Genomic DNA, 27595 nt, shown 5'->3' with positions numbered 1-27595 from the left:
TCCTGTCTGGAAGGAGCATAGGCTGCTGCAGTGGTTTCTCTGCACCATGTACGGGCACAGCAAGGATGGGGCTGGCTTGCGAGTGACCCCCCCCCTCCCCCCCATGAATCACTGCTGTTAGTTTGGAGCAGTTGTGCCCAGAGGGGAGGCACTGCCCCACTCTGCAGCTACTGACTGGTGGGCCTCACAAGCTGGAGTGGGCACAGCACTGGGGGAAAGAAGGGGCAAACATCCCCTCCCCCATCCTGTTGATGCCCTCCCAAATGCACCCGTAGGGCCCATGCATTTCTCCCCCTCCCCCTAACACTTCTCTTCTGTGGCTCCGGAGGCACGTTCCCCGCCCCCTGCAGTGCAGTATTGGCACTGACGGCACGTGGGCAACATCAGAAGGTTCCCGGCGTGCAATGCTCCGCCTCGCCGCACTGCACGCTGGGACCTGTAGTCTCGCCTCTGCCTCCGTGGAATAGGGGCGGTGGCCAGCTCCTTTGTGCGCAGCTGCTCAGGCAATGGGCGCGGCTTGTGGTAGGCGGCTGGGGCAGCTCACAGGGTGAAGAACCCCGTTCCCTGGCCCCGCTGCAGCCAGCCACCGCCTTGGAGCCAGGCCCTGGGGCAAGGGGGAGCAAAGGGCCACAGCCACCCGGCATCGAGCTCTGCGTAGGGCAAAGCGCGCCAAGGTAGCGGAGAGCAGGGGCGAGTTGCTAACACTGCTGCGTCGTTGGCCGCTTTGCTGCTCCGCGAGACGTGCCTGGCCCCGGCGGGTTACTGACAGATCGCCCCTATATCGAGCTCACACTGGGCTGCAGTTTCCTGTACTCTCCCCTCACTGACTGCTGCTCTCGCAGTGCCCAGCCCAGCAGGGTCGCGGGTGGTCCTCACCCTGTGAGCTCCGGTCTTAATGTGTAATGGAAGAGGGACCAGGCTCAAGCAATATTTTTACATCCATAACAGATGCGCCAAGCCAGAAGCCGGAGCTCGGCCTTGGCACAAATCAAACACTGGTTGGGTAGCCAGCTCTAGCCTTTTGGGGCGCCTCGGGAGCTGTTGGTGGCCACCCAAGTGTGGGGGACGCAGGGAGCTCGGGGGGGGGGGTCCCGGGGGACGGGCTGGGTCCTGCCCCTCTTTGGACTCGACTGCGAAGGGGTCTCCCCGGGGAGCCTCCAGCAGCAGCAGGGGGATGCGGCCGGAGTGCCCCACGACAGTTCCCAGCACGCCGTGCGGCTGAGGGGGGCTGCGCACGCGCGGCCGCTGGAAGCTTCCAGGCGGCCGGCGCGAGGCATTGTGGGCAGGAGACGGTGAGCTTCCTGGGCGCCATTTTACGGAGCGGCAGAGAAGCATCGGCGGAGCTTGGGAGTCGGTAAGAGAGTGGCCCGGCCCTGAGAGTCCCCTTCATCCCCCATCACTGCCTGAGTAGAGGATCCCTTGGCCAGCGCTGGCCTTGACCCGCGCGTTTCCCGAAGCTCCCGTGCTCCGACCCCAGTCCCGCGCGCTAGTCTGTAGCGCCCCCCGGGTTCCGTGGGTCCCCCCGTCTCGCGCGCCGCTCCTGAGCGCGCTCCTCAACCGCGCTCCTCAACCGCGCGCGCCCTCCATACGCGCCCCCGTGCGCGCAGTCTGACGCTTGCTCTTCTTTGTCCTTCAGGATCGTCTGTGTGCCGGACTGGGAGTCAAGCTGCCCGTGGGACCATGGGCTCCGATAAACGGTGGGTTGCGTCCGCGCCCCACACACAGGAGAGCGATCGTCTGGCCGTGCCCGATGAGCTCTCCCTCTTCGCCCTGGATGTGGGGCCGCGGATGGCAGGAACTGTGTGCTGCCGAGCAGCCGCCCAGGCCACTGGCATCTCCCCGAGCCGGGCACATTCCCGCGAGCACACGGATGGCTGAGCGAGATCCAAATCCGCTAGTTTATGGCTCTGTTCAGGGCTTAAGCAGGACTTATTCTCACGCCAATACGTAGATAAATGCACTTATAGGGCAGTGTTCCTCAGCCCCCAGGGGGGTCACGAGAGGGGGCAGGTCACAAGCCAGTGAGAATTTTATTACAATCTAAAGCAAAGAAAATCACTCCCTCAAAAGGAGAGAAGCCTGTTAACAGAAATATCTGTTAAATTGGTACTAGTTTGGCATTGGCTTCTTCTGTATGGGTTATTAGGAAGGAAATCTCTAGTGGTGTTTAAAAAAAACCCAACTATCTACTGGTGCTGGAGAAGGTGACACTATAGTAACCTTTATTTATATGTGGTAGGGGTCCTAGAGGAGCACATTATGGGGCAGGATTAGTGGTGAAAACAGCTCAATAACTGGATCCAGTAGTCTTAAGGAGCCATCAGGGTGTCTTAAGTTTTCAAATCAATAAACCCTTTTGAGAATACTCTTAGTAGCAAGCAGCAGCATGCTTTGATTAATTAGGAATTGGAAAAAGAAAACACCTTCCACTTAGTACAATAGTTTAGCCACTGTTGCTTAAAATGACAGGTGATGTGGACCCGCCACATTCCCTGTACATGTGGGTTGGAGGAAAACAGCTCTGGAGAAGCAATCAGTGCCACCATAATAATTCACTGGCGGTGAACTTCCTTGTCTCTGTGAAGGGAGTAATAAAAATAGTATCAGCTCTTAGTCTCCAGTTGATGTGACTGGTTTATATCCAATTATCACTTTTTAATTTGATAAATTTGTTTTCTACTAAAAACCTTAACTTGAATGTATTTTTGGATTAGAAAAATAGCAAAACAGAGTTTATCATAGTTGTATGGAAGAGACCTGTTAGGTTGCCTAATGACTCAACAAGGACATGTGCAGAGTCCTGCACTTAGGACGGAAGAATCCCATGCACTGCTACAGACTAGGGACTGAATGTCTAGGAAGCAGTTCTGCAGAAAAGGACCTAGGGGTTACAGTGGATGAGAAGCTGGATATGAGTGAACAGCGTGCCCTTGTTGCCAAGAAGGCTAACAGCATTTTGGGCTGTATAAGTAGGGGCATTGCCAGCAGATCGAGAGACGTGATCATTCCCCTCTATTCGACATTGGTGAGGCCTCATCTGGAGTACTGTGTCCAGTTTTGGGCCCCACACTACAAAAAGGATGTGGAAAAATTGGAAAGAGCCCAACGGAGGGCAACAAAAATGATTAGGGGGCTGGAGCACATGACTTATGAGGAGAGGCTGAGGGAACTGGGATTGTTTAGTCTGCAGAAGCGAAGAAGGAGGGGGGATTTGATAGCTTCTTTCAACTACCTGAAAGGGGGTTCTAAAGAGGATGGATCTAGACTGTTCTCGGTGGTAGCTGATGACAGAACAAGGAGTAATGGTCTCAAGTTGCAGTGGGGGAAGTTTAGGTTGGATATTAGGAAAAACTTTTTCACTAGGAGGGTGGTGAAGCACTGGAATGGGTTACCTAGGGAGGTGGTGGAATCTCCTTCCTTAGAGGTTTTTAAGGCCCGGCTTGACAAAGCCCTGGCTGGGATGATTTAGTTGGGAATTGGTCCTGCTTTGAGCAAGGGGTTGGACTAGATGACCTCCTGAGGTCCCTTCCAAGTCTGATATTCTATGATTCTATCTCTGTCAATGCATTTCTCATCTGTATATTTTGTTACACACGTTCTTCAATTTACACACTAGTGCACTTCCACATAATGTGTATGCTAGTGTATTCTCCAGACCTATTTGACTATTGTGTTATTGAATGACATGATGCTACAAAATGGAGGAGAGGGTGGTAGTCCATTCGTTTTTTGCAGTGTTGTAGCTTATTTAGCTAATTTTGAACTGAAAATGCTAGAATTTCCTGAGCTGACACAGATGCTGTGGTATTGAAAGTAAACTGAACCATGGCATTTCCCTGAATTACTTCTTTTCCCTGAGAGAGAATTCTCAAACTGAACAAACCTCCCTTTTACAGTGTGAGTAGGACTGAACGAAGTGGAAGGTATGGCTCTATCATAGATCGGGAGGATCGGGAGGATCGGGACTTTAGAAGCAGGCGAAGGGATTCTGATTACAAGAGATCGAGTGAGGAGCGCAGGAGCGAGAGATATGATGACAGTCGGGACTATGACAGTCGGGACTATGACAGTCGGGACTATGACAGCCCTGAGGTAAGTGGAAAACATTTGCATTCGCTCAGGCTGTGAGTGAATTTTGTATTAGCGTTCTGATAACATAGTCATCAGCATAGTATAGATCGGGGGTTCTCAAACTGGGGGTCGGGTTCACAAGGTTATTACATGGGGGGTCGCGAGCTGTCAGCCTCCATCCCAAGCCCCGCTTTGCATCCAGCATTTATAATGGTGTTAACTATATCAAAAGTGTTTTTAATGTATAAGGGGGTCACACTCAGAGGCTTGCTATTTGAAAGGGATCTCAGACTTTTGTACTGGTGAACTTCTGGTATCGATCTTGACACTTGTCTGTAGTAATCCAATTTCTTAAAAATTTGTAACCCTAAATATATTAACACATTCTTTATTCTTGGTTTCCTGGCAGAACTGATACCTTCACTTTTATGGAGAAGGTATTCTGAGGTGATAGAATCCAAATCTGGTTTTAAACAACCACTTCAGAGCATCCCTAAGGTTTCCAGTACAGTTTTTATTAGTAGTGTAAGACCCACTCTCCTCAGGAATGGAACTTCACTGGTTACTTAAGATGCATCTCTTACTATTTCTTTGGAATTACTGTCTGGTTGCAAATTAAAGCTCCAGATCTGCTGGAGGTTGTTCCGGTCTTGTTAAGATTTCTTTTTCCATATTGAGTGATAAGCTGTCTCCATTAGCAGTGTGCGTGTTTGCTAATCTGGGTATTCACTCACCAGAGGGATAGGGAGAGGGAGCGTGAGAGACGGAATAGCGATAAATCAGAAGATGGGTACCATTCTGATGGTGACTATGGAGAGCATGACTACAGGAATGACATTAATGATGAGAAAGAAAGCAAGACCATCATGTTGCGTGGCCTTCCTATCACTGTTACAGAAAACGATGTAAGTATACAAAGAAAATGGCTTTGCTTACCCTACCAAGAGTTCCAAATTGGTTTGGTTTACTTATGTCTAAGGCTAAGATTTTGTCATGGTTATTTTTAGTAAGTCACAGGCAATAAACAAAAATTCACGGAAGCTGTGATCTGTCTGTGACTTCTGCTGTTGTGGCTCCATTGTTTCTTCTGCCACACTGGTGGCTGGGATCTGTGGGGTTCCCCCTCCGCCCACAGTAGCTGGGAGCTGCAGGGTAACCATATTTCCCAAAGAGAAAAAGGGACACCCCCAGCCGCTCACCTGAGATGCCCCCTCTTCCCCTGCGCAAGGCTGTCACCCTTTGCTGGAGCCCTGAGGACCCCTCAGGAGTCTGTCACCTGTCAATGGAATCTTGCAGGCCCCCCACCCCTACCCCCGCTGGCTACCTGCTCCAGACTCCAGCAGCCCCTAGTGCTGAAGCAGAGAATGTCAAGGAGGTCAAGTGACTTCCATGACATAAACTTAGCCTTATTTACGCCATATTAAAGATACAATTTATCACTGCCTCTTTCCTGAAGGTTGCAAAGATAATCCTATCTCGAAGGGCTGGTTAATATTTCCATTATTAACCTTGGATTTTTGAAGGGGTTTAAACTGTAGCTGTTTTATATTAAATAAGTGGGTCAGCTAACGCCATATGTGCCTCTTTAAAATAGAACAATCTAAAAATAAGCCTTTCGCATGTGGTTAGTAGCCATCCCTGGCTAAGGCACAGAAAAGATGCTATTAAGTAACTACTTCCAGTGCTAATTCTGCTTATTTTTCTTTATTTACTTTTCCATAAATGTAACTAACATAGATTTTTCCAGGGACAAATATGGATTTATTTTCCTGTTTTGATGGAGGCCAAAGATAATGTAATTGGCTGTTTTACACCAATTTACTTAGCTTTTCAGCCTGTTAAAACATCTCTGCACCAGCCTAATCTGTCAGCACAGCTGTTGGAGTGGTAAAATGGCTGCCATAATGCTGACAGAGTACAAGTGGGATCGGTAGCTATATTTCTTGATAACTCTTGAGCCTTTGCAGTGTTCATGCAAATTCCAATAATTTTCAGAAGTAGTTTTCAGTGTTCTTTTATCTCTTCTGTTTCTGCCAGATTGGCCGGGTAACCAAAATAATCTAATCCTAATGCCTGTTAAAATAATACCAAACCCACAAAAGCAGAGCTGTAAAAAGCAACAGAGGGTCCTGTGGCACCTTTAAGACTAACAGAAGTATTGGGAGCATAAGCTTTCGTGGGTAAGAACCTCACTTCTTCAGATGCAAGTCTCCCAATACTTCTGTTAGTCTTAAAGGTGCCACAGGACCCTCTGTTGCTTTTTACAGATTCAGACTAACACGGCTACCCCTCTGATACTTAAAAGCAGAGCTGTTCATATTTGATTTTTAACCAGACTACATCTGTAATTCTGAAGTGTCTGTTCTAATAATGTCTCTCTGAATTATTAAAACCAATATTTTTTTTTTGGCCACTTTTACAATTTAAATTTTTGCATTTCACTTAGCTAAGAAAGTAGTGACTAGCCAGCCCAGTTTATTTTCGGATTTTCATTCACTAGTTTGATGCTGCAGTGGTTGTTTCATACAAAGCATAAATATACTCAAATCCAGACTCAACAATTAATTTTATAAAATTTCAGTATATGTTTTTATTTGTTTTTTATTGAAATCCTGAGTATCAGGCATAAATCATGTGTAAAATTGCTACTTGTTCTGAGGCATTTAAATGGATTTAGCTGAGCTGTATTACTTGAACAGTTTTTAAATATTGATTTGCCTGCTAACTGCTAAAATGACTGTAGTGTAGTTTCTTTGAATAATGTTGTCATTTAGGATCAGAATTTGAACAAATCTTTAATGTGTAAGTAGGGTTTTTAATTATGTACCAGTTAGTCATATTTTGTTTTGAGTTTGCACTTTCCAAAATGCAACAACTACTGCTATACAAATTTGCTGCCTTTCCTTTGTGGTTAGGGAAGACAGTTGCAATGGCTATCTTTGTTTGTTTAATTTTTCTTTGGCATGTTGTATGTAAAAGTCCGCTCCAAAAGACGCCACTGTCAACAGTAGTTAACCATAGGTCAGTTTGACTTGCAAAGCTACAGGATGGCCATGTACTGTCTTGGTGCTTTGTTGATCAAATCTGCCTTTGGGTTTCCCTGTACTGACGGGTCTTTTTGAGCTGTTGCGTATCTTCATTTTGTGCCATGTCGGGATTTCTTTTATCTGCTTTTAATCAGTTTTCTAACATTTCTGCCAATAGTGACCTTTTTCTTCACTCTTCTGGGGAACTTCTTACTAATCTGATGCTTTTCCCTTTCTTTATCTTTCTTGTTGGGCACCTCTGGAGCTTTAAGCAGGTTCAGTACAGTTGAGGAAATGGTGCCTTATTAACCTGTTAGCCTTGTTCATTGAAGTTAGTATTCTGCACAGATCCCTTCTTCCCCTTGAGAGAATGTGGAGAGAGTAGGTCAAAAAGGGGGGGGGAGGGGGGCTGCAAGGCAAGATCAGTGTTTATATAAATACCCTTCAGTCTTCTTGGTTTGAGAGGAAGGGAGATGGGTCTAGCGATTTTGCAGACAAGAGTACTGTAGGTTATATCTTGGATTGCAAACTCCTGGAGGCAGAGACAGGCATCTTGCTTGTACAGCACCTGGCACCATGGAGTCCTAGTCCATGACTGGAGCGCCTAGGCACTACTTAAATACAAATAAGGGGAGCACTGGTTGGGTGTAGTAAGTATTACTTACTGCTCTTAAATTACTTCCTACACAGGGAGGTGGTACTTTTCTCTCAATTCAGTGTAAAGTAAATTCACAAATGTGATTTTACACAATGATTCTCATTCAGAGAAAATATTTGGGGTAGAAGGCTGCAAATTAGTTTGCAGTGATAAAAAGGATATTTGTCAAGATTTGAATCTTTAACTGTCTGTTATGACTAAACTCCATACAGATTCGAGAGCTTATTGAGTCCTTCGAAGGCCCTCAGCCTGCAGACGTGAGGCTGATGAAAAGAAAGACAGGTGAGTGCTCTAATCTGGCTGTCGGTGCCATTTTCCTCTCCCCTCACCCCCAGACACACAAGAACATCCAGAATTACCCCAAATCTGCAAGCACACAAAATAAAAATATAAGGTTTGCCATGGCTAAGGAATGTGGCCTTTTGATAGCTTTTAGATAGCTGAAGAACACTGTAAAAGAAGTCTGTCTTCAGGGGGTTTTGTTAAAAGGTATGGGTAAGTAACACTAGCATAAACCCATTTGACAGTTATGTAGTCTGTTGCATGGTTACCTTTAAACGTGGATTCAAATCGAGCAAAATGTAGCCAGTTAAGGCAGCTTGGTTCCTTGCCATGGCAAAATAAGCAGATCCCAGCAGTTGACGTCGCATTTGTAAAGCTGCTTTATCATGACGTAATGAAGCAGTTGGAGAGAGATTCACCTGTTTTAAAGGAACTGACTAACACAAGTATCCCGTCTATATCTGAATGCTGTCTCTAGGTGTAAGCCGTGGTTTCGCCTTCGTGGAGTTTTATCACTTTCAAGATGCTACCAGCTGGATGGAAGCCAATCAGGTTGCTTCACTCACCAAGTCTAGATATTCCTGAAAATGGAACAAGTCTGTACAGTTTAAAAAAAAAAAAAAAGACTAAACAAAAGGTGGAAGGAGTGGTTTGTTCCAAAACAGTGATTTAAAAGAATAAAGGCTTTGTATATATTAAAATTTGTTACAGTGGAACAAGGATAGTATTAGGAGAAAAATAATTGGCTATGCTGAACCACCCCCTGTTAGACAAATAGGCATAAACCACTGCTTTAATTGTGTGCTGGTGTTTTAATTATATAGTACAGGTCTAATTGGCTCTTAAAACTCTTACCCAGACCAGTCTTCTGAAACATCTTTCTTTATTTCCACCTGACATTTCCCATATCACTGTTGCCATACAAAGTACCAGACCTTTCAAAAGGAGTGCAGTAGTAACGTTGAATATCTGCATCACTGGTACTAGCCATGAAAGCATTGACATTTGATTGTAAACTGACAGACCCTAGCTCCCTCTCTAGTGAGGGAACTCCTTATTGGAGTCCATTCAAATCATGAGACCTGCTAAAGGCATCTAGAAGCTCAGTTCTCTCAAAGTGACATTGTGTGTTTCTGACCTCTTTCCTGAGAATAATAGGAGCTGAAAACCAGAATAGATCCTCTGTTAAAAGTTCATTCCATTTTACAGTGAGGTTTTCCTATTACACTACCCATGAATGGAAATATTTAGTTCTGCTCCATTTTGATATTGGTTATCAGTCCTTGCAGCAAAATTCATCAAATTGATCTCCTCACATTGAGTCACAATATAATGAGAGCTCTGTTTGTGTGGTTAGAAAACCATTAAAGTTAAAAGGAGGCACACTTAATGTTATAGTCCTTTATTTTTAACACTTAAGAAAATTAAATTCATGTTGGATTTTGAGACTTCTTGTGTCAGTAATCAGAAATTGCAACATGCAGCCTCCTAGAGTGTCATGCATTTCATACCACAGCCCTCTTCCATAGCAACAAAACGTTCAAGTCCTAGTTTCCTGACATAATGTCCCTTGTTTGCAACATATGCACCAGAACTACTGGTGGCAAGAAATTAACATTAGCCAAAAAAAAAAATTAAAAAATCATCCCAGTTTTAATGTATACAAAGCTGTGTTAATGTATAATTTATTGAGACGGATACAATCCAAATTCACTCCGAAAGAACCAGAGCCACCCTAGCAGTAGGGAAAAAAGTAGTTGAGACTCCCCAGTGGCCCTGCTGCTGACTGTTAGATGAAGAGATGATGTATTGTAAACATGCCAGCATCTTTGTTTCATATATGTGCATATCCAGCAAGTACTGGGCCCTCCAATCCTCCCTTCTGCCCATAGGGCAAGATTAGCTTTCTCCTGTCTAGCAGTATAGAACTTGAGAGCCCTGTTCATGTGCTACACCCTAGATCTGTCAGATTGTGTTATCAAAAAGACTGGTTCTGATGTTTCTTTAGTGCCTCTATAATAAAGCTTAACCCTCATTTAAAAAAAAAAAAATTCTTCAGTTGAATAAAATGTCTGGGGTTTGGCCCATGCTACCTCAACACATGTTCCCTGCCATACTTAGAGGCAGCTGAATTAACTGTTAAGTTGTAAGCCTGTAAATGGCCATACTTTGAAAGGGCACTTTGTGTACATAGGGTTCAGGAATGATTGAAGCTCAGAACCTTGGCTGCTGAAATAAATTAAAACTCCCAGCCCCTTTGTAATGTCACACTCTTGACTAAGAGGACACTGATGAAAGCAGTATGATCTCTTCTTACTCCTTGGAGAACTTTACTTGCAGTCTAGTTACTCATTTTGAAGAGAGTTCCTGGCTGTTTAAATGAAGAACACAAACCTCTTACACAGGCTTTCACATGAACTGGTGCATTAGTCAAAGGCATCCGTTTTGAGCTATGTTTCAGTTGATGGCATTTATAATCCAACTTCTAAGAAGTCTAAGCAGGGTACCTTTGGGAGAAATTACTGTATTTTCAAAGGGACACATCCTGAAGAGAGCACTTGAGGGGGGAAAAAATTCAAAATGCTATTATTTAAAGCTGTAGGTGTTTGGAGTAGGGTCAGAAGTGAAGCAGTAAAGACACGGTTAGAAAGCTGCTCAGTGATACACCAGAAGTAGAAATACTTGGGTGCAAGAAACTCCTATAATCTGGCGATACTGAATGCAGCAGGTTTAGGACTCTGTCTCCTTTGAGACACTTCCTTGTTCCATGTCAGCGTTTAGTATTTGGCAGCTTGGTCAACACTCCCTGATTCCGTTTACCTTTATTCCACATCCCATTCTCTTACTGCCCACGTCCTCCTCCCTGCAGGATTGGATGGGCAGAGCATTGGTGGCGGTGGTTGGTCCTCCACATCCTCCCCATATGTTGTCCATTTAATTCAGGAGCACTGATTCCTCCGAAGTGTGCTCTGGCATGGGAAAATGGACACGTGTGCCTTGATACGGGAATAACTTAAACCTGCTTTTCTTGCAGAAAAAACTGGTGATTCAGGGGAAGCAGATTGCAATGCACTACAGCAACCCAAGGCCTAAATTTGAAGACTGGCTTTGTAACAAGGTAAGATGCATGGTTTCTGCAAAGAGTTCTAATCAACATTGGGGTTCTGTTCTGTTTACCACTGTTAATGATATGGGAAAAGAGGTATGTTAACCTTGCAGATGTTGCCAATTCCTGAGAGATCAGATGATACTAAGGAACAAAATAAGATTAAAATGTGCCATCTCTGGGGCCAAATAAAACAAAACATAGATCAAATGAAAGGGAGATGCTCAGTCGAGAGACCTGAAGTGACATGGACACCAATTCATAGATTGTGGCCAGAAGTGACCTTCATAACTCAGGCCATGGAATTTCACCTCAGCAGTTGTTGCATTGAGCCAGGTAACCTGTGGCTGAACTGGAGTGCATCTTTCAGAAAGGCATCCAATTTTGATTTAGGATTTTCGGTTGAGGATCTTGGCATAGGATCGAGGAGATGTCAGATGAGAGTCCCATTAGCTCATCAGATTTAAGAATTTGTCAGCTGAATTTCTCTACTATAGTAGATGTTGAGTGCTAATGTAGGATATGACCACCCTAATCCAGTGCTGAATTACTACTCAGTAGTAAATACTCTCATGTTCTTTGCTGAGCCCAAAGTGGAAATGACCCAGCAAGAACAAAAACAGATTGCTCTGTCCATATTGCTTCCCAGCCTTGTACCCCCATTTTAATAAAACACTATTTAAAGGGGGTGTGAGCATGACTAGATCTCTGGCCCACAGGCAGGATGCTGTAACTGAGCAGTCTCTAGGGTCACACGTTTGGTAGAATGGCATTTCATGGCACTAAAGAAAGCTTCCATCCATATTTATTTTGTGTTCCAAGTTGCATGGCAAATAGAATGCAGTTTAATGGGAGGGATAGCTCAGTGGTTTGAGCATTGGGCCTGCTAAACCCAGGGTTGTGAGTTCAATCCTTGAGGGGGCCACTTAGGGATCTGGGGCAAAATCAGTACTTGGTCCTGCTAGTGAAGGCAGGGGGCTGGACTCGATGACCTTCAAGGTCCCTTCCAGTTCTAGGAGATAGGATATCTCAATTTAATGTATTTAAGACATAGGTCACTAAACTAAATCTGATGTGCTGGTGGTGGTAGCCCATCAGTCTAAGCAACAGTTATAGTAAATCTGTTTCCAGTCTCTCTTTAATTCTGATTTAACTTTCTGTGACACTTGTGTAAATAACCAAGTCTTAAAATGGTAATCTGCAGGCCAGGCTTCATTGACCCCACCCATATGGGAGCTATTCTGATGCTATTTCGCAGCAAGATGCCTGCCTTCAGCAGGCTAGGCTCGGCTCAAATGCCAGCTTTTAATGGAGAAACTTAACTTTCAGATCTTTCTGTTGCATCATGTTTGTGCCCCAAAGAACCATTCTGATCACTCTGTGGAGGTCAGTGGAGCAATCTTTGAAACTCAAAATGCTTTGTCTGTTGTTTACCCGCAGCAGTGCTGAGATGGGATGATTCCAGACAAGCTTTACGTCACTCTAGCTTAGTTCTCGCCTCTTAGAGAAAAGTTGTTCTCAGCTCTCTCTGGCAGTTATACAAGTTAACCACATGGAGACCTGGGTTGTACCAACCAGTGCTTGCTGTCTCTCATTTAGCTATGCATGCTGCAATCTGCAGTGGAAATTGGGCTGCCCAAACTCAAGCTGCCAAAACTCCATGGCAAATTAGACCATGTCTCGTTAATCAGGAAGTAAGCAACAGTAGCACATTGTGGCTTACCAGAGAGGGATGGCTTAGCGTGACAGTCATGAGCCTGTAATAGTAGTACATGGATATTTTACATAGTCTCCGGTCTACAATCCCAGCCATCAAATACCCGAGTAATTTAATTTAAGACAGAATCAATCACCTGTTAACTGCCTTTGTTCTAATACTTTGTGGCATAGCAGCCGTGATTCATCTTAACTCTAATCTGGCATGTTCGGTCTCTGACTATAGCATCATAACGAAGATGTACAGTACATCATATGGACATTTCATAGCGTGCCAGATAGGGTATGAACCCTGTAAAATCTCAGTACGATTGTTTTGTCCCGTAGTGCTGCCTTTACAACTTCAGGAGAAGGTTAAAATGCTTCCGCTGTGGAGCAGATAAATTTGGTAAGTCACTTTCAGCTTTTTGAGCACGTTTTGTTACGTGGAATATTTCCTGTTGCAGTTGGAAACTAAATGGGATCACAGGTCCTAGGCTGGCTCATTGAGTCTGTTTTAACTTTGAGTGAGAGATCCATGCTGTATGATTAACAGCAATTTATTCCTCTTTCCTGTGAAGATTCAGAACAGGAGGTACCACCCGGATCAGCAGAAGCTGTTCAGTCTGTGGATTACTACTGTGATAGTAAGTTAGTCTCTCTGCTTTTTGTTTGATTTCATGTGTTAGACAGAATGATCTAGCTGAAAATCCTCTCTAGTGTCTGTGTCGTACTATGTATTTGGGACCCACTTCCTGTTCCCTTTTCAGTGCAGGTTGTTCAGTGTAGCATGCTCCATGACGCATGTTCATTAGGTATGACTTATAGGAGAAATTCAATGATGTGTGTAGGCAGGTTCTATCTTCATGTAGAATAAAACTTTGGGGGGGGAAATTACCCTCCTTCTCTTTCCAGATAAGCGAGATTTCTCTTAAATTTTCTTTAAAAATAGACATTTCTTTTTGCTATTTAAGGTCTAATGCTGAGGGACCTTCCAACAAGCATTGGTTTCATAATAACTAAAAGTACTGTGAGGAGCATTTATGAATATAACTGTTGTAACACTTTGTCTCTTTCTTCCTCAGCCATCATTCTACGAAACATAGCTCCCCACACAGTAGTGGATTCCATCATGACCGCACTGTCTCCATATGCTTCGCTGGCAGTCAATAACATTCGCCTTATCAAAGACAAGCAGACCCAGCAGAATCGGGGCTTTGCATTTGTGCAGCTGTCTTCTGCAATGGTGAGAGTTTAATGCACTTTGATTTAAAAATATGAAAGAACCTTGTGAGAAGTGCATTGCCAACATGGGCTAGTGGCTGAAGCGAGGAATTAGGACCTTGGTTGCTATTTCCTGGTCTGCCCTGGTTCACTGTAACAGCGAGTGTATCACTTAACCGTTCGCCTATTTCTTCATTATCCTCATGGTGGTGAAAAAGCACCTAGAGATCCTTAAATGAAACATGCATAAAGGGGGAAGAAAGCTTTTTGGTATTAGAGGGTAGGATCTGTGCTCTAGTTTCTGTAGACTAGGTTTGAATCCTGATCATGGCTACTGAAAACAGGTAGTTTAGTCTCAGATAAGTTCCCTGTGGACCTCCATTCACAGACCATTTTGGCCAATTGAGAATTGAAGAGCCAGAGGTTTTACAGATCAGGAGGAAGGTACATTGACAAAGCTGCATCTGGGAGTCTTTCAGAGCTTGTCCACAGACCATGGTTTTGATCAGTGCTGTCGTCTCTCAAGAGCACGAAATCTACCCTTGTAGTATGAAGGGAGTGGGGAAATGTTTGTATTCTTAGCCACTTTGCGAATAGCATGTGCAATTGCATGTAATTTATCCATCTTTTCCTTAGGGGTTGGCACTTTTGATACTTACTTGGGATGAACACTACTGAATCTTCATTTCAACAATACCTTGCTTTTTCAGTTGGTAGCTTGTACTATACTCACAGGTATTTTCTCTTTTTAGGATGCATCTCAATTGTTGCAGATTTTACAGAGTCTTCAGCCACCATTGAAAATTGATGGCAAAACAATTGGTGTTGATTTTGCAAAGAGTGCCAGAAAGTGAGTTATAAGCGCTTGACTTTTCCTAACTATTATGGCCTTGTCTACACCACAAAGTTTTGTCGGCAAAAGTTATGCCGCTTTAATTAAAGCGTGTTAATTAAAAATGCTGTTGTATGTCCACACTAGCTCCTTGTGTTGGCAGAGTGCATCCACACAAACAACTCTTACATTGACACAGAGAGCAGTGCACTGTGGGTAGTTATCCCACTGTACAACTGGCTGCAGGGTGCTTTGGGAAGGATATGCAGTACCTCATGGTGTAGGTACAGCATCACATGATACAGGTTTCTCAATCCCATCGTTCCAGGGGCATCCTAGTAGATTGTCAGCCACTTTTTTAACTGAAGGGGGGGCAGGCACAGCAGTCTCTCCCAAAGCAGCCCTCTGCCTGTGGTTCTATAATTCCCTCCAAATCCTCCTCAGCGGGCAGCCCTCTGCCTGCCTGTCTATGGTTCTAGAATTCCCTCCAAATTCTCCCACAGCCTCCTCAGCTGCCGGGAGCGGCATCCTGAGCAGCTCTGTGAGCTCTCCCTGCTGAGGAATGTCAAAGGAGCACAGCAGTTCCTCTCCGAGCCGCCCCCCCCCCCCCCCCCATGTACTCCGTGTTCCTAGTGTGGGGCAGAACAGGAGCATTCCAGGTTAGCATTCTCAGCTGTCAGATACTTCCGGAGCTTTGAAAGGGGAGGGTCGTATGCATGTGGGGCAGCAACGATCAAAACAGTGAGCAGAGCAGTCTCAGCAGGCATTATGGGATACTGATGGAAGCCAGTTATGTCATCAAAACAAACAGCAGTCTCTACACTGATGCTTTGTCACCTTAACTTTGCCACAAAAAGCTTTATGGCTCTCGTTGAGGTGGTTTTATTTTGTCGGCAGAACAGCAGAGTTTTGCTGCCAAGAGTAGCTTTGTAGTGTGTACACCTCCCCTGTTTTATAGACGAGGCCTCAGACTTGCAGGTGTCGTCATGGCCTCTGCTGTTAGTACAACATTCTCTTTGGGGAAATGTCTCTGCTTGCCTAACCAGTGTCTGCTGTTGCTTGTCCATCATCATTTCACATGAAGCGAAAATATGATAATCAACTCTGGCTGCGAATTCCTCATCTGCATTTTCAAGCCCCTGTCATTGCCACTGATTTTTTAAGAGATGCAGAATTATTTCCCCAAAATAATTTCTGTTCAGTTTTTCTGGATTGCACAGTAGTGAGCCTCAGAGTAACTATCCCATTTCCCCAAACTTGCCAGGCTGCACTTTAGCTGGCTGGGACATCTGAGAGGGTGTTTGTAGGTATCTTTAGAGATCCACATGTAGCATTGTCAGTGAATCCCCTTGGAACTATAGAATACAGGGAGATTTCCTGCGTGGAGGTTGCCTGAGAGAAAGCATCGCTTGTTTGTTCATGTGACTTGATCTTCCTGGTTTCAGAGATTTGCTTCTCCCAGATGGTAACCGGGTCAGCGCCTTCTCTGTGGCAAGCACAGCCATCGCTGCAGCTCAGTGGTCATCCACCCAGGTAGGATTTGGGGAAGAGGCTTCCATACACTAGCGCATTACTTTTGCTGAAATGAAACTAGAGAATGCTTAGTCCCACTAGTGACAATTTAATATTCCTGACTTGGGTAAATGGAGATACAGAGCAGAGTACTAAGGAAGAGAATGGTCATAACAGCTAGCAAGCTTGTTGGCTTGGATACAGTATTAGCACATTTTAGAAACAGTGAAATACAGGAACTGACTTGTCTCTGATAAAACTCTCTGCTGGAATTTGCAGCCTCATAGCGGAGAAGGAGGCACCATTGACTACAGCTACCTCCAGCCAGGGCAAGATGGTTATACCCAGTATGCGCAGGTGGGTAGTGTTGGTTAATGCTGTTAGCAGTGTTTACTCGTCTGAGCAAAAGTCTGCTCAGCCGGATGCTTACTTTGTGCTTCCCTTCACAGTACTCGCAAGACTACCAGCAGTACTACCAGAGTCAAGCTGGAGCGTTGGACACAGAAGCATCTATTATATCAGGTAATATCTTCTTTGTTTCTGAGTAGCTCTTTTTCTGGGATGCGAGTTGTGTAGCAGTATTAATCTGTGCAGAATCAAGTGAATCCCGTTTAGCATCAGCAGTTCTAGCTGATTCTGCCATTTGAAATAAAGGAGTCTCTGATCTCCAGCAAACCAGGGTGGCCAAGGTCTGCTCAAGATGGAGCATGTAGGGACCTCTAGTCTCTTCTGGTTTCAACTCATTTAAAATGGAAGGCAGCTATGGACTCCCCTTTAGAACTCAGATCTGCATTTGTCTCAAAGCCACACCTAAGCTGCTCCAGCCTAATCTTTGATGCTGGCAGCTGTTGTTTATCGGGAATTACTGTTGGATGTAGTCAAGGTGGCTGCCTTCTAGCATAGTAAATGTTTGACATTCATGCCAAGAAAGATCCTGCATGTATTGACCATGCTGTATTAACTCTTCCATTCCCAGAGAGTCTGTTCATATCTCCTTCTGTAAAAAAAAAAAAAAAAAAGTGTTTCCCAGTCTATGTAGATTGAATTACCGTATATACTCGTTCATAAGCCGAATGTATGTAGTAAAAAAGGGAAACACCAGAGAAGGGGATCGGCTTATGAGCGGGTATAGAGAGGGAGAGGTGGGACACAGCCCCTCCCCCCAACAGAGGGAGCAAGGAGAGGCAGCACAGCCAGAAGGGAAGAGGCGGGGCCAGAGTCTCTCTGCTTCTGGTCAGGCTGCTCTCCATCCAAAGCAGCTGCAGCTCTGGGGCTGCCCCGTCGCTCGGCTCGGCCCGGCCTGCCGGAGCACGCTATGGCCAGGCCAGAGACATCCTCCCCAGATAAAGTGGGAAGTGATGGGATGGGGAGAGTGTGGGGGTCCCGGGCTAGGAGTGGGGTCATGTGGGGGGTGGTCACAGGGGTTAGTCCCCTGACTCCTAGCTTCTCCCCCCCCCAAAAAAAAATTTCCCCACCAGTTGTTGTCCTGGCCTGTCAGGATAAGCAGGTAGCGCACCGAGACACTTTGTTTACTTAGATTTACCTCAGTGCCTGTGGATGCTCGAGGTAAACAAACCATCTCGGCCCACCAGCAGCTTATCCTGGGAGCCAAAGTTTGCTGACTCCTGAATTGTAGGGTCAGCTTATGAACGGGTTATAAAAATTCTCCATTTTTACTTATCCATGTTGGGGGGGTTGGCTTATAAACGAACTAGCTTATGATCGAGTATATACCCATTTAGCTGTGACAATTCTCTGAATGCTCTTGCCCAAGAGGACTATTGGAGGTGATAATGGGAGCTGATACACACTTCAGTAAGTGGAATTACAGTAACTCCTCACTTAACGATGTAGTTGTTACTGAAAAATGCGACTTTAAGCTAATCCAATTTCCCCATAAGAATTAATGTAAATGGGGGGTGGGGGGCGTTAGGTTCCAGGGAAATTTTTTTCACCAAACTATATATTATATAGATATACACACAGTATACTGTGGGAGAAAAGAGTCCTCACTCTGAGGTTGGTTGCAACATGTAAGAGGCAGTTTATTCTCAAGCCATATTGCAAGGGGAAGAGTGAACAATGGCAGGTCTCCCAAAAGATAAATAATGAGGGCAAGCATTTATACCTTTTGTTACATACAGTAATGATCAACAGCTGCATTTTGTTTAAACATATTCCTTCCTGATATCTTTCTTTTCTCAACAATTTTCTGCTACAGTCTGTGTTCTATTCTTATCTAACACAAGGTCAAAAAACAGCATCTCTTACAGTTCGTTTCCACTCACCCAGGCCCTGCTTGGAAGTCTCGCGTTATTATTAGCTGTTAGAGTTAGCCTGACTCTTGCTCTTTCTGGAAAACTAAGATGTCTGCTCTTTTCCGAACTTCCACAATACGTTATAAACAAACAATTTAATACTGTTCACAGCTCTGATTATTGAGAAGCTTGGTTGAGGTGGTGAAGTTAGAGGGTGGAAGAGGGAGGGATATTTCCCAGGGAATGCCTTGCTGCTAAATGATGAACTAACACTCGGCTGACCCCTCAAGGGTTAACACGTTGTTAATGTAGCCTCTCCCACAAGGCAGCACGAACACAGGGGGGAGGGGGAACAGCATAGCAGACAGAGACAGACACACACACCTTGTGTGTGGGGGAGAGAGATGCACACTGCGCCTTTAAGTAAGCTGACCCACTCTTTTTAAGTGCATTGTCTTTTTAAGTGGATCAGGAAGTTGAGACAGCAGTTGCTGCCCCAGGCGCTCTCTGTCTCTCCATCAGTGTCCCCTCCCTGCTCTATATGGAGAAGGGGTAAGCGGGATGCAGGGGGAGGGGGACACCCTGACATTAACACCCCCCCCCCCCCCCTTCTCTCCCTGCATAGCAAGCAGGAGTCTCTGGGAGCAGCTCCAAGGCAGAGGGCAGGAGCAGCACATGGTAGTGGGGGGAGGGACAGCTGAACTGCCCGGCAATTGATAGCCTGTTGGCGGCTGTAGCACAGGGAGCTTAGGGGAGCCGATGGGGGGCTGCCGGTCCACCTTGGTTACAAGTCCCCACCAGCTAGCTGCAACAGGCTGCTCTTCCTGAAAGCAGTGGCCAAAGCAGGCGGCTGTCAAGCGACGTTAAAAGGGAGCATTGCACAACTTTAAATGAGCATGTTCCCTAATTGATCAGCAACGAAACAATGTTAACCGGGACGACTTTAAGTGAGGAGTTACTGTACTCTAATTCTGGCATGAGGTACTGTCCTAAGAGTTCCAGGAAATAAGTTCACTGACCCACTGACAAACTGTACATTGGCAGGTGCTCCAGTTACCACCACAACAGCAGCTGTCGTATCCCAGAGTCCTCAGCTATATAATCAACAGCCCAACTCACCTGACTCTCCGGTAAATATAGAACTTTGTAGAGCTCTTGCAACTGACTTTTTGTGCAGGCAGGGTTGGAATCGATCATGGGGCATTCCTGTGCTGCTTTGCAATTGAGCGCGTAGCAAAATTGGGGAGTCATTTCTTACTAAACTTTAATCTCTTCGTAGACTGAAATTAGTCTATCTGGGAAATTTTAGTTAGAATGGCAGAAAGCTGCTCTTTTGTTTCTACACTGACTTTGATTCCTCTCTTTGAGAGAAGGAATATAGAGCACATGGGTCAAGAACAGCTGGGGTGCATAGTAATATGTTGCTGATGGCTTGATTTCCATGGACCCTGCAAGGACATTCTTAATGACGTTTCAATTCTTTCCAGACTCAAACAGCACAGCCTAGCACCAGCACCCAGGCACAGTCAGCTTCTCCAACTGGTGTGGTCCCTGGCACCAAATATGGTAAGCAAAGCTGAGTCATTCTTGTTGGCAGAAGCACATCTGTGATTGGGTGGCAGTAGATAAACAACTTCCCATGTTGTTGGCAATGAAGGCATCCCTGGGGGGAATGCAGTGTGTGTTGATAAGATGGCAGTGTTTTATAGCCTTTTCTATCCTCGTAATTGCTATAATCACAGTTGTCTTAACTGAAACTAAAAGGTGCCTGTTTCAATTCAACTGAAACGATCATGTGCCACATCTTGATTTTACAGCTGTCCCTGACACCTCTACCTACCAATACGATGAGTCTTCAGGATATTATTATGATCCTATAACAGGGCTCTATTATGATCCTAACTCCCAGGTAAATGCAAGTTCTTCCCATCAATCATAATTTTTGAGGTCCATTAGTTTCATGCCTCATCAACTGTGAAGGAAACTGACATTCCTGGGAGGGGGGTAAAATAGTGAATGCAGCACACTCCCTCAACAGTGATTCAGGGCTGTAGCAGTTTTTCACATTGCTTTTTTCCCCCTGAACAACTCATATTAGCATAGGCCTCTAACTATAGATCCTATTGGTGTGACTTCTAGCTCTGCAGAATCTGGTTAAACTTGTCTAGCTCTGGGCTTTAGTGGAGTGTCCCAAAAGACATTCTGAAGTAGAGGAAAAGGTTCTTCCTGTAATGCTACCTAGTTAGAATGCATGTGCTTGCAAGCAGAGGATTTAACAGGCTGACACCTGGTTGACCACTTTGTGGAGATTTGAGATACTGTGGAAAACTCTGACTCAAATCTAACAATCCTCTTGGTTGGGGAGTAGCAGTTGTTCGTTGTACACTTAGCTCATCTCAGATGGATAACTGTCTGATTTTTCACTTCTCTCCCAGTATTACTACAATGCCCTAACCCAGCAGTATCTTTACTGGGATGGTGAGAAAGAGACCTACATGCCTGCTGCAGAGGGTATAACATACCAGCAAACTAGTGCACCTTCCAGCAAAGAAGGGAAGGAGAAGAAAGAGAAACCCAAGAGTAAAACCGCTCAGCAGGTGAGGAGATATCAGATCACAGCTGGGATGGGAAATCTGAGAGCTTTTCTGGAACTGGCACATGTAACCTGTTAAACTCTGGGTTCTTTTGGAAGCGGGGGACATCTGGGTTGAGCCGTTTGGATGGGTAGCTGCACCTCAGAGTAGGTATAATAGAGAACTGGGGAGGAGTTGGAAAGTTTTGTGAAAACCAAGGGGTTATGGCATAACAGGAGCACCGTAGTCTTTTTGACTAGCAGCATGCAGGGGCTGGTGTCTGGGCTAAGGGGGTAATTGTAAGCTGTTGCTTTCACTGTAGCTTGAGTCAAAGCTGGTTACTGGATTCCTTAAAGGCTTTCAAGTGGCAAAGGGTAAATTGTAATTCTGGCATGCTGTGGACAGTGAAAATTCCCTTTTAAAGGAAAGCACTGTAAGAGCGGAGTTAGCCTGTGTGTCAACTCCTACAGGGAGTAGAGATCCTGGAATGACTAGATCCAAAATCCCAGGAATCGTTGTGCAAAGTGAGTTGTCTGACCCAGTCCTTGTTGTCTGTTTCAGATTGCTAAAGACATGGAACGCTGGGCAAAGAGTTTGAACAAACAGAAAGAGAACTTTAAGAATAGCTTCCAGCCACTCTGCTCCAGGGAAGAAGAGAGGAGGGAATCAGCAGCAGCAGATGCTGGCTTTGCCCTTTTCGAGAAAAAGGTAGTCATGTGGAGGAAAGTGGTTACAGACCAGGGCAGGCTGTGCAGAGCCCAGAGCTCATGTCTTTCTTTTTCCTAGGGCACTTTGTCTGAGAGACAGCAGGTCATGCCAGAGGTGGTAAAGAATGGAGAGGAGGAGAATCCACTCAAAGTAAGTGTGCACACATTCAATTCATTACCATACTGCTGCAGCTTTGGATAATGCTGCTGGGAGCATGAGTGTCAGCAGATACTGTTCTGCTTTGAAGTCATCCTGGGATCTTTTGTGCAAGGGTTGGAGGCATAGGTGGTGGAGTGGGCTATTGCCCCTTGATGGAATGTAGTGAGAGGGTCCCAGTCTCATCCATTCCGCAAGAGAAATAAAAGGCTCAGGTAATGGTCCTAACCGTACAGACACTTTAGTCCAGGGGTTCTCAAACTGGGGTGTGTGACCCATCGGGGGGTCATAAGGTTATTACATGGGGGGGGTCACGAGGTGTCAGCCTCTACCCTAAACCCCGCTTTGCCTCCAGCATTTATAATAGTGTTAAATACAAAAAAAGTGTTTTTAATTTATAAGAGGGGGGTCACACTCATAGGTTTGCTGTGTGAAAGGGGTCACCAATACAAAAGTTTGAGAAACACTGCTTCAGTCAGTGTTGTAGCAGACCAGCCAGAAGAAATAATTAGTTCTTCCAGGGCTGCTGCATTCCCACTTTTAGGATATGGTTAGAGCCCTGTGCGGTTACAAATTTTGTATCCGCATCCAATCCACACACATTGTCTGTGGATTTGCAGGGCTCTAGATATAGTGTCCCTGATGTTTAAACTGTGGAAATACCTTGAAGAGTTGTGCCCATTGGGGAGAGCATGAGATCTTGCATGATGATGAAGTTGTTTCCCTATTCTTTAAGGAAGTTTGCGGGTGAGGAGGTGCACTTTCTTTAGTTGTTGCCCATTTCTGTGATACCCACTCTTTAAACTGAGGATCCTGCCATCTGCTGCAGTTGCCTTCCTGTACAATGTTCCCTTTGCTAATGGTGGCCCTGCTTGCCTTCCAGCGTGGCCTGGTGGCTGCCTACAGTGGAGATAGTGATAATGAAGAGGACCTGCTGGAAAGAATCGAGAATGAGGAAGAGAAGCTGACTGACTGGAAGAAGCTGGCCTGTCTGCTGTGTAGGAGGCAGTTTCCAAACAAAGATGCCTTGGTCCGACACCAGCAGCTCTCTGACCTGCACAAGGTAACTATTTGTGGGAGCAGCTTCCATTTCTGAGGTGGGCTTGGTTGCAATGTTTTACAGTGGAGTTCAAAGTACTGTGGCACTGCTTGTACCAGAAAGCACCAACGGTTGTTGGTCAGGTATACTACCAAGGTGTTACTGTTCTAAAACAGCAACCATGTGGCCTCCTTGAGCATCCTACTAACATGATATACTATGAAACCTTCCTTTGGCACAGCAAAACATGGATATCTACAGGAGATCTAGGCTGTCAGAGCAGGAACTTGAAGCATTGGAGCTGCGCGAGAGAGAGGTCAGTGGCCATGTGGCAAGACTGGGGATCCAGAGATGAACATGGATTGGTGATGGATGGGGTGTTTCTTTCCAGTACCATGTCACCAGCTGGGGATAACCAGGAGCTAAAATATCCTAAGCATCTGCCTTGTGACAAGCTTTGGGGGCTTTCCCAATGAATAAGACCTGAATACTCAGGTGCTCATAAGTCCTGTTTATCGGGGAAAGGAGGGTGGCTTTTTCACTCTTTGCTATACAGCAGTATTTTTATGACTGGGCTCCCATCCTGGAGGTTGTGACCCTAATGTGGGCTGGAAAGTGGGGGTGGGGGATCTTAGCAACTGCTGTGATTTGTTTATTTTGCCAGGACTCAGGAGGGGAGTAGCTGTGTCCTCATTGCCCTGCTAGTCTTGCCCCAATGTAATTACTCCCCATGCCCCATCATGTTCTGCTCCAGGAATGCACAGCTTAGACATCATCAGGAGCCAGTTTCCTTGATCCTGCTTGTCCTGCTCCTCACCATGATTAAGTGTCTCATCCAGGGCATAGTTTAAGCACTAGGGAGGGGAGAAGAGGAAGCCCTTCGACCAACCCAACCCTCAGTTTTAGTGGAGTGACTATAAACTGTATTTTGGTCATGATTCAAAATGAGAGCTGGTTTGGGTGTCGCAGGTGGAGTATGTGAGAGAACCTCTGTGCTAATGCAAAGTCATCAAACCTTTCAGTTGGCAAAACTACCCAGTTGAATAGACTGGGTATTTATGTGCAGAAAAAAAGTGTTTCCTGTTAATATTCAGCCTGCTCCAAAAGCAGCATCTCTAATGCTTGGACTTGGTATTGTAGACTGTGAAAGATGAGGGTGGCTTAAACAATTCACCCAGAACTTGGTGCACCTGTGCAAACCACCAGTGACTTGTATTCTGAGCACCTAGCTCTTGTTGTCTCAAAGTGCCAAGAGGGAATTCTTTGACTTTGGGTGTCTGGTGGAGTTGGCATCCCGCTTACAGCCATTTGCACTCAGTCCTACAGAATATATCTCATTGCAGATGAAATACAGAGACAGAGCTGCTGAACGGCGGGAGAAGTACGGCATCCCAGAACCCCCTGAGCCGAAGCGCAAGAAGGTGTTTGATGCTGGCACAGTGTATGTATTTGCCAGGCACTGTAGTGGCTTTCTAGAGTACATAACAAGCTTTCCTTAATCAAACGGTTTGTTCTCTTGTGTAGGAATTATGAGCAACCCACTAAAGATGGCATTGACCATAGTAATATTGGCAACAAAATGCTCCAGGCCATGGGCTGGAGGGAAGGTTCAGGACTCGGAAGGAAATGTCAGGGTATCACAGCTCCCATTGAGGTAAGCACGGTGTAGGAGGAGAGATGGCACTGGCTGTATGATCTGTTGTTGGCTTTGCCAATTACGGTGGAGGCTGTCCCCAGCAATTAGATGCTCTGAAGAAGTACTTTCCTGACTGTTGGAGCAGAATATGCTGCAACTAAGGTCTGAGCTGGCATGAACCCCCAGCTGTGACACCCTTCCCCAGTCATCAAGTATCTGCACCATTGTGGGAGTAGGGCTCCTGAAACTCTCCCGCAGCGGTGTGCACAGGATGGCATACATGTAGTTTTGAAAAGCTGTCTTAACAGGAAGGTAAACTTGTGCACGTATGTAGTGCAGCAGTCAGTGTTGGGGTCATGGGTTAAGTTAAGGGCTAGAACTTCACCATATTTACTATAATTCAAAATCTAGTTTTCTCTGACTTTAAGATGACATAGAAGTGAGCAAGGCTAGAGGTGCTTATCCTATTCTACTGCTCCAAGGTGGTCACTTCCATGCACATGTTCTAACATCCATTCTGACTCTTAGCTGGGCTGCGTCTGCCATGGTTTCTGTTTTGAATAGCAGCTTAGCTAACATGTGAGGCACATTCCCTCATCCTATTACGGCATGTTTCCTGGCAGTAGGTCAGTTGTGTGTACAGGTGAGACGTAAGCATGTAGCTCTTGCTGTATCTGTGGACTGGGGGCCTCTCCCAGAGACAGGCCTCCTAGTAATAAATCTACTTGAGGGACTTCAATAGTTGTTTAAAGGAGTGCAACAAATCTCTCATCTCCTCTCTCTCATAACATCTGCTAGGTGGCAGTTGACCTGATAAGAATTGTACTTATTTCCCACTGTAGCAGATTCTCTCAGGCAGCCAGCATAGGGATTTCAATAGTGGGTGCGGTGCGCAGGATATTGTATGCCCAATGCTAAAGTGCCTGTTTCCTTCCAGGCTCAAGTGCGCATGCGAGGAGCTGGCTTGGGAGCCAAGGGGAGTTCTTATGGAGTCTCCACGGCCGACTCATACAAGGATGCAGTGCGGAAAGCCATGTTTGCTCGCTTCACTGAGATGGAATGATGAGTTCCACACCCTCGAGGCTTACAAGCCAGCAAAGCACTTGACTTGTCTGTTACCTGGAACTGACTGTTAAACCCTGTGACCTTGGTGGCAGTGCCATGTTCTGAGTATGGGTTAGGATTAACCATTTCATTCCCTTGGACTGTCTTCCCTTCCAGCATGTAACTTCCATGATGGATTGTCTGAATTGCTATACCTTCATGCTGGAAAACTTGTGGCCAGACCAAAGGGGATGCTGCATCTTTATACATTCTTGTATATAGTGTAACATAATGTACTTTGATTTCGGAGTGCGTAGTGTCCATGTCACTCCAGGCCTCTGGAGCAGGTGAGAGATGTGTTAGCTGTGGTTTGACACTCTCTCCTCTCCTTTGTTGTATTGTCTCGTTTTGTTGGCACAACTTTCCTGTACATTTTGTATGATATACCTTTGTATAGATTTTTTTGAAGATTTTGATTCTAGTTGCCGGTTTTGGCTCCTTTCCAGAAGAAAAACACTCAAAACTGACCCTGTCATTGGTTCTCAGTGGTCGCTCTTATGGTTGAGATACACTCTGCAGGGTTGCAACTTCAAGGGTCAGATGAACTCTTGCTGGGGCAGTTGCTGTGCCCATGGCGTTGCCTGCTGGTACAGTTGGTTACTTTAGTAGGATTACATGTGCTATTCCTGTCACCCCTCTTATAAACCAGGCATCAGCCCTTGCCTGAAACAATGGGTACTTCAGCTAGTGAGGTAGTATGCTGTGAATCAGCCCTTCTGCTTGAACTGTTTAATATGTAAGTATTACCTGGTGGGGGAGGAGAGAGAGAAGCTAACCTGAGCCAGGGCTATGGCTGTGTTTTGTCAGTTTCAAGTAGGTGAGGTCTGTTTCATACACTCACTGCACTAGCCTGGAATTACCATTCTTGTAGCCTCTGTGTAACTGTCCAAAGCAGCCTGCTGTGTTAGTGCACCTTCTGGCTGTTTGGAATTGTGACTAGGAGCAATTTGCGAGTCCCCTTCCTCTGGCATGTCTTTATATATTTATATTGTAAATGTAACTTAAGTGCCATAGCTGGGAACCAAGCCCCACCCCTGACTTACAGTTATACCCAAAAAAAAACCCCTCCCCAGTACGTGCAGCTATGCTCCCGCACAGCCCTATGCTGGGGAGGTGGGTTGGGTCAGATAACACCACCTTTACTGCCAGCAACTAGACTTGGTGGCTAGTTGGGACAGCTAAGGAATGTAGGAGAGAAATAGCATCTGCCTAGACAGCTGTTCTGCCCTAAGCATCCCCTGTGTCTGCTGTTCTGGTTCCCTGAGCCTGGTCTCTACTACTGCCCAATCACAGGCACTGGGGCAGAGGTTTATCTTCCCACAACACTTGGTTCCCTTTCCCCTCCTCAGTGCTTGCTTCCTCTGAAAAGGGGCATCAGACCAAACCCTTCTCTTCATGAATCGGGGAGGCCAAGTTCTTAGCACTGGCCTCCTTATCTTGGCCCTAAGCTTGCCTTGTTTTCTGCAGATCTTACTCCTCACTGAAGCAAGTAAAAGCAGAATCTCAGGAGGAGGGAGCTCCAATTCACCCTCACAGGCTCAAATCATACTCTGTAGCCTGTGCTGGACACTCACCATCCAGCTGTACTAATGAAGCTACAGCGGGTGGGTGCACGTTTCTGGGCCTCTGGCATGCTGCACTCTGCCTTAAAGGAATGGATGGCTCCTGACATAGGATGGGGGAACTAGCCACCCTCCACTTGGGGCAGGCCCCTT

General features: G+C 45.7%; 1 protein-coding gene across 4 annotated transcripts; it reads left to right on the top strand.

Moving 5' to 3' along the window:
- Positions 1–489: 489 nt before the first annotated feature.
- On the top strand, positions 490–26347 carry RBM5 (RNA binding motif protein 5). Of its 4 annotated transcripts, XM_008174664.4 has the most exons (25): positions 490–1354; positions 1637–1697; positions 3897–4092; positions 4809–4976; positions 7968–8037; positions 8516–8589; positions 11072–11155; positions 13187–13247; positions 13420–13485; positions 13924–14084; positions 14815–14912; positions 16340–16427; positions 16686–16763; positions 16856–16928; positions 19709–19794; positions 20152–20230; positions 20482–20573; positions 21100–21261; positions 21799–21945; positions 22024–22095; positions 22985–23164; positions 23382–23456; positions 24484–24581; positions 24665–24794; positions 25714–26347. In XM_008174664.4, the coding sequence occupies exons 2-25, from the start codon at positions 1681–1683 to the stop codon at positions 25837–25839; spliced, it is 2481 nt and encodes an 826-aa protein (XP_008172886.1). In that variant the 5' UTR covers positions 490–1354; positions 1637–1680; the 3' UTR covers positions 25840–26347. The 4 variants fall into 4 exon arrangements, with proteins under 4 accessions (XP_008172886.1, XP_023966944.1, XP_042705975.1 ...); XM_024111176.3 differs by lacking the exon at positions 23382–23456 and having other exon boundaries at positions 502–1354; XM_042850041.2 differs by lacking the exons at positions 16340–16427; positions 20482–20573 and having other exon boundaries at positions 1215–1354.
- The last annotated feature ends 1248 nt before the right edge of the window (positions 26348–27595 follow it).

The sequence above is a fragment of the Chrysemys picta genome, chromosome 7, assembly GCF_011386835.1.
Source record: "Chrysemys picta bellii isolate R12L10 chromosome 7, ASM1138683v2, whole genome shotgun sequence".
NCBI lineage: Eukaryota > Metazoa > Chordata > Testudines > Emydidae > Chrysemys > Chrysemys picta.
The sequence above is the reverse complement of the archived record's forward strand: the minus strand, read 5'-3'. Positions and strand labels throughout refer to the sequence as shown.

Bases quoted from the DNA above. Each gene is read 5' to 3' on its own strand.
- RBM5 (XM_008174664.4), top strand. The intron at 16,428-16,685 runs GTAGGATTTGGG...TGGAATTTGCAG, and splicing joins CTCAGTGGTCATCCACCCAG to CCTCATAGCGGAGAAGGAGG. The intron at 20,574-21,099 runs GTAAATGCAAGT...CTTCTCTCCCAG, and splicing joins ATTATGATCCTAACTCCCAG to TATTACTACAATGCCCTAAC.